At 35.9% G+C, this 14,167-nt stretch overlaps 2 protein-coding genes across 2 annotated transcripts in view; both read left to right on the top strand.

Annotated features, from left to right (window-relative positions):
* On the top strand, positions 1–1,874 carry LOC126816721 (secreted frizzled-related protein 4). Its single transcript, XM_050543473.2, has one exon. It carries the CDS (start codon positions 93–95, stop codon positions 1,101–1,103), a length of 1,011 nt encoding a protein of 336 aa, XP_050399430.1. The 5' UTR covers positions 1–92; the 3' UTR covers positions 1,104–1,874.
* A 4,669-nt stretch (positions 1,875–6,543) lies between these two features.
* LOC126815245 (charged multivesicular body protein 4b) overlaps positions 6,544–14,167 on the top strand; it is a 55,392-nt gene continuing 47,768 nt past the window's right edge. Inside the window, exon 1 of the mRNA XM_050540805.2 lies at positions 6,544–6,861. Coding sequence (XP_050396762.1) covers positions 6,681–6,861 — 181 coding nt within the window. The 5' untranslated portion in view covers positions 6,544–6,680. The remainder of the gene's footprint in view (positions 6,862–14,167) is intronic.

The following is a 14,167-nucleotide window of genomic DNA, read 5'->3' as shown; positions in this document are numbered from 1 at the left end:
ACCTTGAGTAAAGTCCGCGCCTAATCTTAACCGAGACAAATTCTGACCCCGAACTAGTTTTTATCTGTTATATCACTTACCTGACGTTGAACATGAAGGTGGCTAAAGATTTCAAGCTCATGTCATGTTTAATCATTATTCTATGTTTATTAGAATTAACAAACTGTGAAACAAGGAGAAGGCAGCGGCGACCTAACAGAAGAAGACGGCCTAATTCCAGAAGACGGACTACATTACCAACAACGACAACGGACAATTCCACACCAGTGCAATGCGAAACAATATTTTTGCCGATGTGTCGTGGCTTAGTCGGCTACAGACGCACACATCTTCCAAACCAATTTGGTCACACAACTCAAATGCAAGTATACCGATCTTTGGAATATCTTTGGCCTTTCATGGATATTGGCTGCAGTCGTAATTTCAGGGTGCTTGCGTGTGGAATGTATCTTCCAAAATGTCCCGGAAATACTGGAGTGGAAGGTGGGCTCAAACCATGTAAAGAAACGTGTAGAAGAGCCAGGAGGTGTAGAACCAAAATGAGGGAACTTCAGTCAGAATGGCCGACAGATTTTAACTGTAACACGCTTCTACCGAGAAAGTCAAAGAAATGTATACCCCCTGTTTCTGAACGTCCACGCTGTGCGAACCAACATGTTACGTGTCAAAGAAACGAACATGATTTCTGCCAAGGTTTAAACTTCCCATTAGGAATGTTACCCAACATGTTTTTGCAGTGTTCAAAGCAAGACATACATCGTGAATTGGATGAATATAGAGTTCTCATTGATAGTGGATGTTCGGAGCACTTGGCTTTCTTACTTTGTGGAATATATCAGCCGTTCTGTACTAGGGCTGAAAACCCCTTCGCTTTGCCATGTCGTGAGATCTGTGAACTTGTGAAGTCTGATTGCGAGAGCACGTACTCCAGACTGTTTGGTGGTTTACCCTGGCCTGGTAAATTACAATGCCACAGATACCCTCTTTCGACTGATGAATTATGGCTTTGTGCCATGCCAGGTGATACTTCCCTTGCTTTAACCCCGGAAGAAGCTCTGGCGAATGGTGAAATTAGTGAAAATGGTGAAAATAGTGAAAATTAATAAAATAATTAACTGAACAATAACCATTATAACTTTTGATATATACGCTATACTTAATCTATAAAGTTTGTAATCAGTTTTTAATCCATAGAATAGAGACTTTGTTTACTGTTTGTTATATAGACCAATAGTCTACATACAACTCAACAGTGCAACTTGGAATATATCTAGATAACTTCTGAGCATTTTTTTTTACCCCCCCCCCCCAAAAAAAAAACAAAAAAACATATAGCAATCTGGATAATATATTTTTATGCTAATCTGTATTTTAGAAAGACAATTAGGGCATTGACAATATTTTATGTTAAATATTTACATTATGTTAACCAGGGGCTATACTATATACCGGAAAGCATCGGAAAACACCGGAAAACTACAGGAAAACACCGGAAAACTACCGGAAAACTACATGTTATACTGAATACAGGAAAACACCGGAAAAAAAATAAATACCGGAAAACACACTAAACAGGTAACTCGGAGCCTGGTCCTCTGGAAAACACCGGAAAACCTAACCTTAACACTAACTCCCTGCAAACAGAGGACCAGGCTCTGGGTTGCATATTTAGGGTGTTTTCCGGTATTTACTGTTTTTCCGGTGTTTCCGGTATTCAGCATAACATGGTGTTTTCCGGTGTTTTCCAGTAGATTCCGGTGTTTTCCGGTTGTTTTCCGGTGTGTGTCGGTGTTTTCCAGTATATAGTATTGCCGTTAACATGAAGTGTCATAATTAATAATTGGTCAAATTGTGTAAATAATTTGATAAACAAATCGTGTTGCTTTTGTTCTTGTGTGGTGATGTGTTCGGGAAAATTTCAGTGATAATCAGTTTTTCAAGCAAAGTTTCCATAAATGAAAGTATTCAACATATTATTATTATATTAGTAAAGGTTTCTTGCATCATATCTGCATGCTAATTATTTAGCCAAGGACAAACCGTTATCTTAAACATTACTGTGTTGAATAGAAGTTGTGGTTAGATTAAATGTGGATACTTAAGAAACTTAGCAACTAAAAAACGCTACCTATAACTAAAATGAAAACTAGATTGTATTACAGTAAAAACCAGATTTACCTAGATCTACTTGAAATCTCCAGCATACAATTCGCCCAAAATACCCAATATAAGTCCCCCAACAGCCTTTTTCGCGACCCAAAGTTTGCCGATAGCCCTGTGATATCCCATTCCCAAATCTGTACCCCTCCGCCCGTCCTGCGATCTATTTTGGCTACCCTGAATAAGGCAGTATTAATTATTATATTTTGCAAGTTGAATAAGTGTACTCCCAAATGAAATCAGTATCAGTAGCCTATTCCCATCCCAATACTTGTATGACAACACATGATACCGTTTATCATTTGATGAGCTCCCGTAGACCATGGCGAAACATGATGATCTTCGCGATAATCTTTCCCTAAGCCTATATGACCGAGCTATACAGTTCATTAATTTCCAGTCCTACTAACGTTAGCCTGGCATTTTGGCAAAATGAAATGGTTGATGTGCATAATAACAAGTTAATAAACCTAAGTAGAAATAGTAATAAGTCCATCTGATTAAAATACAGACCTATATTTCGTTTCGTTTTTTTTTATACTTTCGACCAGTTGTTTTGGGAGGACACGTCACAGGTCATACGAGCGGATTTTGACCCTATGACGTCAGACATTTGATTAACCAATCAGCATTGATGTTTCTAGTGGATTACCCACAGTTCCGTGCACCTCACGCAAAAGCTCACCGTAACAGACCGTTTCATTGGCTAATCCCTCACATTATCCAGAACAGGTCAATGATAACAACACTTCCAAATCCTAGTGCAGTAAAGACAAGTAAAACGAAATCTTGAACTATAAAAAACGAAACGAAATAGGATCTGTGTTTTAATCAGATTGAGTAATAAGTAAAACAAAAATGAAAACTATGAACATAAACAAGTAATATAACACCAAATGAAAGATTTATACTAAATATTAACCAGCGGCTGTCAGGCAAGATACGCCTCCATTTTGCAAGAGATGGACAGAGAACAAGCTAAAAAAATTATAAAAAAAACCCCAAAAAACACGATTTTTCGTACAATCAGGGATCATAACCCAAGAAGTTATGGTCAGAAATGAGTGAATATCGAAAAGGACTCCAATCTTTGGGATATAAAGATATATTTTAAGTTTCATCAAAATCGGGCAAAAATTGTGATCTCCATAGGGTCCACAACCTTCGTATTACATACTTGTACACAATTTGCCTGAAAGGAGCAGACATTTTGTCGGGCAGGTTCAGTTGGATTTTCATGAAATTCTAACTCAACCATCTTTAGGGTGTAACGGTGATATATTCAAACGTTTTTTTAAATCCGATAAAAATTGTGACCTCTAGAGGGACCACAAGCTAAAAAAGTGATTTTTCGTACAATCAAGGGCCATAATTCAGGAAGTAACCATCCGATATGCGTGAATATCAAAAGGAACCCATATCTTTGGGTTATAAACATGTATTTCAAATTTCATCAAAATCGGATCAAACCTGTGTCCTCTAGAGATCCACAACCTTGATATACCATATAATATTTACACTATTTGAGTACGAGGGGCGGCCATTTTGTCCGAGAGTTTTGGCCCGATTTTCACGAAATTCGAACTCAATCAGGAAATTACAATCCGATATGTGCGAATATCGAACGGAACCAAGATCTTTGGATTATAAACATATGTTTCAAGTTTCATCAAAATCGGATCAAAATTGTGGCCTCTAGAGGGTCCACAACCTTGATATACCATATATTTACACTATTTGCGTAAGAGGGGCTGTCATTTTGTTCAGCAGTTTTAGTCCGATTTTCACGAAATTCGAACTCAACTCAACCATCAATAGGCTGTAACGGTGATTTCAAACGTTTTTTGTGGGTTTTTTTTTTTTTGGTTTTTTTAAATCGGATAAAAATTGTTACTTTTAGAGAGACTGCACATTATCGAAGGGAACCAAGATCTTTGGGTTATAAACATGCATTTCAAGTTTCATCAAAATCAGATGAACATTGTCATGGGTGAAGCAACAGGACAAATCAGTTATTTATCTTGCATTTCCGTCCAAAAAAAAAGATATTTTAGAACAAGATCAGGATGACAGAATATAAAAAGTATATAAATCGACCGGAATATGAAGCCATAATTTATTTTATGGGTTTCTTAAATTTGTGAATTTAGGGTAATTATGCAAAATGAACTCATGAAGAATATCAATTCACATTTTAACATACCATTACAAAACTATTATTGAGAGAGAGAGAGAGTAGTACATGTGGTTTGAGAAATATATATGACAAAGAATGGGGGGGGGGGTCGAATGGTTAGCACGTGCGCGCTGTATCAGCAATGCCCCCCCCCCACCCCGAGCATAGCTCTAAAAATACCTACTGTGCCGGGTGTGCCCCCCGGGTAGTAAATTATGTCAGTTGCAGCATAAAAACTGGTAAAAAGTCATCTTTAAAATACAAGCTCTATTACTACGAAAACAAGAACAAGTCGAACGATTTACTTTTGCCACATTTTTCATTTCATGAGACTTCACATTTTTTATCAGGGTTTATACTGCTTTTCAGCTGCTCACTTCTATCACTGGGCTCGTCCGGTGCATGGAGTTGGATGCCAGTATACAGGAACACAGTACTCAAGAACTGAGAAAGGCCATGTGTACGTGCTAGTTCTATTCAGATGGCGTACGTGTTCATCATTGACTGGACTGCTTTCTTTCCGCTTCCATATTATTAAAAATATTCAAAACCCGACAGACGGCGCGACGCTTCCCGACAAACTGAGCATTCATTCCCGACAAGACCATAGCCTTCCCCGACAAGGCCATACCCCTACCCCATTTTCAAAAACTCCTCGGCTAATGACCAATCTCACAATTCTGAGCTCTTTTCAGATTTCTATTTTTTTTCATGAAAATATTTGGGGGGCCGGTGCCCTCCCGGCCCCAACGCCTCGTACACCTATGGATCCGTAACAAAACATAATTTCGTTATTTGAGCCAAAAGGCGAATTTTTTCCTTGACAGTGGCTATTTGCCACACGTGGTAAGCAAGAATTTCAAAATAGCCTTACGACTATACAGACCGCAGTTGTTACCCGACTTTAATGAAACTTACAGATTATGATAACATTGATAACATCTCTAAGTAGCAAAACTTTCGGCCACTTCCGGTTGGCGGTTTCCGAGATATGAGGGTTACCACACATTTCATGTGGCACGGCTACAGACCACAATTATCAACCGATTTCCATGAAACATACAGAACATGATAACATTAATAATATTATTATCTCTGAGTAGGCAAAATTTCGACCACCTCCGGTTAGCGGTTTCCGAGATATCAGGTTACCATGTGCACACATTTCATGTGGCACGGCTACAGACCACAATTATCAACCGATTTCCATGAAACTTACAGAATATGATAACATTAATAATATCTCACTCTCAGAGTAGACAAAATTTCGACCATTTCAGGTTACCGGTTTCCGAGATATCAGGTTACCACACATTTTATGTGGCACGGCTACAGATCACAATTACCAACCGATTTCCATGAAACTTACAGAATATGATAACATTAATAATATCTCAGAGTAGGCAAAATTTCGACCACTTCCGGTTAGTGGTTTCTGAGATATCAAGTTACCACGCATTTCATGTGGCACGGCTACAGACCGTAATTACCAACCGATTTCAATGAAACTTGCATTGAAATCAGTTGATTGTGGTCTGTAGCCGTGCCACATAAAATGTGCGGTAACCTGATATCTTGGAAACCGCTAACCGGAATTATAAGTGGTCGAAATTTTGCCTACTCTGAGATATTATTAATGTTATTATATTCTGTAAGTTTCATGGAAATCGGTTGATAATTGTGGTCTGTAGCCGTGCCAAATGAAATGTGTGGTAACCTGATATCTCGGAAACCGCTGACAAATGGTCGAAATTTTGGCTACTCTGAGATATTATTAATGTTATCATATTCTGTAAGTTTCATAGATATCGATTGATAATTGTGATCTGTAGCTGTGCCACATGAAATGTGTGGTAACCTGATATCTCCGAAACCGCTAACCGGAAGTGGTCGGAATTTTACCTACTCTGCGATATTATTAATGTTATCGTTATCTGTAAGTTTCATTGAAATCGGTTGGTAATTGCGGTACGGAGACTTGCCACGTGTGGCAAATATAGTCTCCGGATTATCTTACCACAATAGCCCCAGTCATTTTCCTTTGTAGGTTTAGGAGGTAATAAAACTGTTTGAGAGATTTCAGTTAAATAAGAAACTAAACATAATCAAATCAAAATGTGTTATATAGGCCTATAATATACAATGGAGAGTCACGAATTATCTTCAGTTTTTCTGATACGAATTAACCCAATACCAGAATGCTCCACGCATTAAACAACATCCTGTTTTTGTGACTCAGTGACAGGAAAACTTGCACAATAAGTAGGTAGTTATAGTCTTCTTTGGTGAGCTGCGGTGCTTATTTTATATTCCTTCAATACTGTAAATCATACATACTTTAAAAATGAGTTTACTAGCAAAATTATTTGGTGGTGGGAAGAAAGACCAGGTTCCTTCGCCAGCCGAAGCCATCCAACGACTTCGTGAAGTCGAAGAGATGTTACTTAAAAAATCTGACTTCCTCGAAAAGAAAATCGGCCAAGAAATTGCAACAGCGAAGAAACACGGGACAAAAAATAAAAGGCGTAAGTAAAAACAAAATTACTCTTTCAAGTTTTAGGAAATGTGTGTGTATTAAATACATGTAGATCTATAGCAGTCGTTTATTGATCACAACTTTGCGTTGAAGCCTAAACTAACCATTTGATTTGTCAGGCCCTATATTATATTAATTATTCCATACATTTACATATTTAAAATTACTTTTGTACATTATATAAACTCACAGTGTATTGTTTAGACACCCACTAAATTCTACTGCCGTAGCTAGTTTCATGTCTAATTTCTCCCCAGCTAAAAACATTGAGATGCCGACTCCAGCGACTTTTGCCATTTAAACTGTCATCCGTCCCATCAACCGGCACCATTCTTTCCTATGATGTAGTAGACCTGTTCACTAATATCCCCACAGCTCAGACACTCCAAATGGGTTATAGACATTATGGCCCTAAACCATAATGGCCAAATAGTTTGGTCATAACGGCCCTAAAATTTGGTCGAAACGGACAAAACATTGGTCATAACAGTCCCACTAAAAACAAAAAATCTTTTACATGTAGGAAATGATATTTATTAACAAAAACATATAGATATAGATAATATAGATATATACATTTTATAACCATTAATTTAATACAACAAAACATTTAATACATCAAAAACATAGAGATTTAACATAATACGTAAAACATTCAAAATATAATATAGATGTAAAACATTTAATACATCAAAAACATCGAGATTTAACATAATGCGTAAAACATACAAAATATAATATAGATGTAAAACATACAAAATATATCTACTACAAAATTTAATAAATATTTGGTTAATATATCTTGATTAAACTACTGGACCGGACCATGTACTCTTGTACATAAACGTAGCAGCATAGACACACTAATATTGCCTTCTTTGTATTCCTTCCAGGAATTAAAAATTTCATCCTGTCTATTTGTTCTATTTTTTATCAAATAATGACGTAGTTTTCCCTCAAATATCAAAGCAAATTGGAGCGGCAGAAGCTGGGCCTCATCAAACAGAAAATTTATCAGTTTGTAAAGCCCCAACTTCTGCTCTCCAGCCTTGTTATTGATTCTCCTGTGCCAACCTGAAGGAAATAAAACATATTTATTTAGTACAGTATATTAAAAAAAAATATTTTTATTGGGGACAGTATATTAAAAACATATTTTTATTGGGGATATTAAATTAAATATTAAACTAATTATTTCAATTACTGGCATAAATAATTTCATGAATAATTTCATGAATAAGTCAAAGATACCCACCTTCAACGTGGTTATTAGTTCGTATGGTCTGGTCGAATACGGACCAGGATCCAATTTTAAAAATGGAGTGGTGCATCCATTGTCCCTGGACATACTCTGTTAATTCTAGTAAATCTGGGCACATAGTCTTGGCTTTTAGTTGCTGGAATACTTCAAGTATGTGGGATTTTGGTAGAAATGGCAGGCTCATTAATTTCCTTATAAACTCTGATGTGCCTTTGTGTGTCCTGTACTTTTTCTGAAAATAAATCATAAAACAAATTACAAAATGATGTGGCTTTGTGTGTTCAGTACACTTTCTATGAAAATAAATTAAATTACTGCCTCTAAGTGATCAAAATGCTGTCATTATAAAGTAATCAAGTTACCTGCAAACCAAGCTCTTGACACCGTCTCCAAATAGCTTGGATAAAGTGAAAAATGCAACCTTTCACTTTCACGTCCGGCAGTACTTTTTCAAATGCCCTCCATGTTGCCGCTTCAAAGTCCATTGTGGTACACTTAACATTCGGTTCTTCTGGTAACAATTCCACCAATTTTATAAATACTTTTTTATGTAATCTATTTTCCTTCTTCTTGACATTAGAATATAGCAAAGGGGCACCATTTTCATCTGACTACCTGATTTTACAAAACTATGTATGGATACAAGTTGATAAAATGTTTTTTTTTACAATCTTAAAAGTCCCATCTACAAACTATTGACTGGATTTAGCTAGCAGAGCTAATTGTCGAGTTGTAGAAAATATCAAGTGCCTTTCCCCTTTCACTGTTACATCAGCACGCAAAAAATCATCTGGTATTGCATCTTCATTTACCTAAAAAATATCATAATTTGCAATTATATTGTAATTTGTAATTATAACTTTTAATTTGCATGGTGACATATTTATTATTAGTTGGAATTGAAGCAGCCATATCTTGTTCCTGGTAAAGGGGTAGTGATGGTCATTTATAGGCTACATACAAGCGCTGAAATAAGCGTCCGGACACGGACAATGTCCGGGCGAATTGACCCCTTTTGACAGGCCAAATTGCCTTTCGTCCGGACATAATTGTCCGACCGTGTTTTTGTAAAACATTATGTCAAAAATATTTGAGTCGATCGCTATTTATTATTAGACTCGAAAGTCCAGAACCAAAAATATCAATGACCCGAGTCATAGTGAAAATGTTACTATTTATATCTCGGCCGCGTGCAGATAAAATCTTCAATAATTTTTAAATCGACTCTTTTACGCTGGTTATATCAACGACCCGAGTCATAGTAAAAATATTACTATTTATACATGTATCTCTCTCGGCCACGTGAAGAAAAAATAATGAATAATATTGAGAATCGGCTCTTTTACACTGGTTATTCGAGTCTCGTAGCTAGCTTTGCATTACTTTCGTATATGATTAGCTCTAAATCACACCTAACATGACATGTAATTATATAAATTATTAGTTATAAAAGTAATAATATTTTAAAATTAGTTTACAAGAAAATGTCCAAGTTGACTATGGATGTAATTAGGGACAGATTTTTTATACGAAAATATCTCACTTTGTTGGACACTTCCAATGTGAATGTAAATAGAAGAGCCGTGAAAACATGTCGAATAAAATAACTTCTTACTTTTCCCAACCCTCGGACACGGATATCCCGGCTAGTGGGACCGTTCCAGAAAATTCAAAGACTGGTACTGTGTCTTAATCTTATGTCTCTCATAAAGACACTTCTAAACGGGGGGCGTCGCCGTCACCAGTTGGAAAATTACAAAAACGAGCCGTAGAACTAGAAAAGTGGATCAAAAATGACTTGGCAGATTCTGAACCATTTACGACAACTCATATTAAATTAAGATGTCTATTCTTTAGTTAAATTTGAATCTTAATCAGAGTTTTTAGGATTTAGTCCCCAGCCCAACCAAAGAGATTAATGACATTATTATATGAACTATAAAGTTGTATTCCATATACATATAAAAACTTAAAACTCCAGGTTGTATGTGAGTCATCAATTTATTTTATTAATAAATGTATGTATAATAATATATATAAACATAGTAAATTTCAACAGTTTTTTGGTTTAATATACTTTATAAAGTATTTGTCAGGCTGAAAATCTGAAATGTCCGGCCGAAAATCAGTTCAGCCTGACATGATGTCAGGCTGAACCTTAGCAGTTATTTCAAGGCTTGGCTACATATTCCCTGGTGAAGCCAAAGTGTTAATACTAATCACCACTAATCCCATGTAGCCATCTTCAAAGAGATTATCAAAGGGTATTTAAATTGGATAGGATAATTAGTTGAAACCATGTTCAAATGATTATCTGATGAATGAATTGTTATTTTTGTGAAATGATTAATAGTCAGTTGTTATTTTTATTAATAGTCAGTTGTTATTTTTGTCAAATGATTAATAGTCAGTTGTTATTTTTATCAAAGATTAATTGTCAGTTGTTTTTTTTATCAAAGGTAAGTTATATCTACTCAAATATTGTTTTTCATTAAATTAAAAATGTTTGGCCGTTTTGACCAAACCTGTTTTTGGCCGTTATGGTTTAGGGCCGTTATGACTACATCCCCTCCAAATACTTAAAAAGAAAATCAATGAATTAGAGACCCCACTGGACACGAATCTAACCAGTAACCACTGATAATATCATTCAACTTTTACATCTCTGTATAACTGCCACTTACTTTAGATGGGGTGATGAATATTATCAACAAACACATGGCCTGTCTATGGGTAACCCACTTTCGCCACTTCTGTCCAAAGTATTCATGACAAGGTTTGAAACTGATGCAATACAGACTTCCCCCATCAAACCCCTTTCTTGGTACGTAAAGTCGATAATGTATTTGTGGTCCTCGATCAAAACGACAACCTAGATACGCTACTCCAACATCTGAACAGTCGACAAACGAGGATAAAATTCACAATGGAAACAGAAATGGATGACAGTCTCCCATTTCTTGATGTCTTAGTGACTAAATCTGAAAACAAATTCTCCACTGTTGTTTATAGGAAACCAACTCACACTGATCAATACATTCACTAAAATTTAAATCATTCACATCAAATAAAGAAATCCATCATCACCACTCTAAACCAGACGTGCCACCAAGATATGTGATGAAGAAAATTTACCCGAGGAATTAGAGCATTTAAGGAACCCCACCCAACTAGTCAATGAAGTCATCATCCCACTATAGAGAACCAACACAAGCCAAGAACGCCAAATACTGACCACTCCAGCATCAGAATAACCATCCCGTTTCACGGCAAAATCGCTTACCAGATCAAAAGGTTAATGAAACAAGAAGTGGGCATAGACGTTACCTTCTCTAGTGGCAGAACCATACAGAATTTACTGCAAGCTAATCGTAGATCTACGAGATAACATCCTCCTGCTCCGAAAAGTATGTAGGGGAAACAAAGCACCCACTTGATGTACGAATAAAAGAGCACAAGTCACTAGCTTCCACCAATCCCTCAGCCGTAGCAGAGCACATTATTAACAACGAACATCATACAATCTTGTGGGACCAAACAAGAAACCTTGCAGTACATCATCACCAGAAGAAAACCAGGAAACTTCTCGAGGCCATCAATATAAAACGCAACAAGCCCAAGTTAAACCGTGATGTCAGACTATTTATACCAAGGGCTTATGACCAACTTATACATTGATTCTAATACTTTATTTCTATTTCAGTACTTATCAGGTTTTCTCAGTTTAATTACACATCATACATATCTTGACTTTCAGCACTTACCCAATTTTACAGTCTGAGGATATATTTCCCATTTATTGGTTTCAGTTTATTGGAGGAATATATTTACTTTGTCCCTCGTCCAGATTTAAGTCTAATAATAGCTTTCTTCTCTCATAATTTTCTAGCTTTCAGAATTAACACAATTCAGTGCGTATCCAGTTTCACAGTCTAGTTATAAACTTTACATATCTTGGTTCGCAGTACTTACCCAGTTTTACAGTCAAAAAATACAGTTCACAATTATTGACCTTTAATACATAGAAATAATATATTTACGGTTTCTTTCGTCCAGGTTTATACTCTAATAATAGGTTTTGTCCTTCAGGACTTCAGTTTATTGGTTTCCATACTTATGTCTCTTTTTCAGTGCTTATCTATCTTTTCACCTTTAAATCAAAATGACCCAAAATCGAAATTAAAAAAAAACTGAGCCCAATGTTTTCTGTGCCTTTACAGGGCACAACCTTCAAATTATACCAGATTTGAAAAAAATAATTTGCTTTCAAAAAGTGGTACAGAACTGTAAAAATTGTAGTTTTTGCTAAATTAAAGTCACTTCCGTTGCCAAAAGGCAACTTTACTGATGACATTTTGGACCACGGAGCATATGAACTTTGTTTAATACAAATCGAACAATAAAAAATTAATCTATGAGTGAAAAACTGAATTAGCCAATGGCGGCCAAGGAAAAATATGGTGACAAAAAATGTTGCAATTTTTGGTCAAATCAGATGACTCTTTAATATGGGTAAAATACCACATAAAAATATTTTCATTAATGAAAAAAAATTATTTTCAAAATTTGGCACCTAATATCTCTGAAGATTTCGTCGAAAATAAAAAATCTAAAAAACTGTAGCTATGTGCCTTGTCTCCGGCTATGTTAAAATATATCAAATATTACAATCCAACAATTATTGTCCCCAGCCTTTCGAAGAAAGCAGGGGACTATTAAAATGGGTTCGTCTGTCCGTCACACTTTTTGGGACACAATAACTCTCCTCCTAATTGAGCTAGAATGATAAAACTTGAGAGTGATAAAACTTGGTGTATAGTTTCATCACATCAGAGTACCTTGACTAAGATCGAAAATGAACATTTTCTACTGAGGATAAGCAGAGCGATAAGCAATTTGATTGGTCGAGACTTTAGGACACAATAACTCTCATTCTAATTGAGCTAGAATGATAAAACTTGGTGTAGTTGTTTATTAGGTCGATACCTTGATGGAGTTCGAAGATGAGCATTTTCTGCTTAGGGTAAGCAGAAATAAGCAATTTGATTGGTTGATGCTTTGGGGCACGATAACTTCAGTTCTAATTAAGTGAGAGTGATAAAACTTGGTGTATAGTTTCATCACATCAGTACCTTGACTAAAATAGATAATAAACATTATCGCCAGAGGGTAAGCACAGTGATAAGCAATTAATTGGTCAAGACTTTGGAACATAACAACTCTGCTTTTAATTGTGGTACATGTAGAATGTTTAAAGTTGATGATGATGTTCATTAGGTTGATTCTATCTGATAGAGAGTGGTGAAACTTAGTGTATAGTTGATAATCAGTTTGATTCCTTGATACTTTTGAAAAAGATAAACGTGCAATTAATTAATATGTGTCATCTATTTATTTTGTTATTTCTGCGGAGGACATCAGCCCCATTGTTGGCTTGTTGATAATATTACGGCAAAATTTCGAAAAACGACAACTTCGGTGATTTCGTACATTTCCCATTGTCACAGAACCTTAGAAATAGCTTTAAAATTTAAGTCAGACCCACTTTCCCAGTAAAACCGAAGACATCAAATCGATCTGACAAGTAATTTCTGAGATATGCTCAAATGGAAAAATAATAATAATAAGAAGAACTAGAACTGCGAGGCAGTAATGACGGGTTTCACTGGTGTCACATTACCCTTGAACTTATGTCACTTCCAGTGCCACGTAACCCTTGAACTTATATCACTTGCGGTACCAATCTAACCTATAATAAACAGATTTCAACCTAAACATTGCAAATGTGTTATAAAATGGACGCAGAATCAATCAAACCCAGAATATCAATTCTATTTATACATTTGTTACCATGTGTTACATACGTCAAAACAGTGATCCTGACAAATTACTCTATTACCGCCAAGTTACCTGACTTTCTAATGGGAAATTAAAATGCGAAAAAAATCTTAAAAAGTGATCCTGACAAAATCAGTTATTTCTTGACAAAGGGAAGATGCTAGAAGCAATTTTTGGACATCTATATGATCGTATT

This window comes from Patella vulgata, chromosome 3 (genome assembly GCF_932274485.2).
Source record: "Patella vulgata chromosome 3, xgPatVulg1.2, whole genome shotgun sequence".
Classification (NCBI taxonomy): Eukaryota; Metazoa; Mollusca; class Gastropoda; family Patellidae; genus Patella; species Patella vulgata.
This window is presented reverse-complemented; position numbering and strand designations above follow the sequence as displayed.

What these genes read in the sequence shown, in the direction of transcription:
- LOC126816721 (XM_050543473.2), top strand. Translation starts at nt 93, where the DNA reads ATGAAGGTGGCTAAAGATTTCAAGCTCATGTCATGTTTAATCATTATT.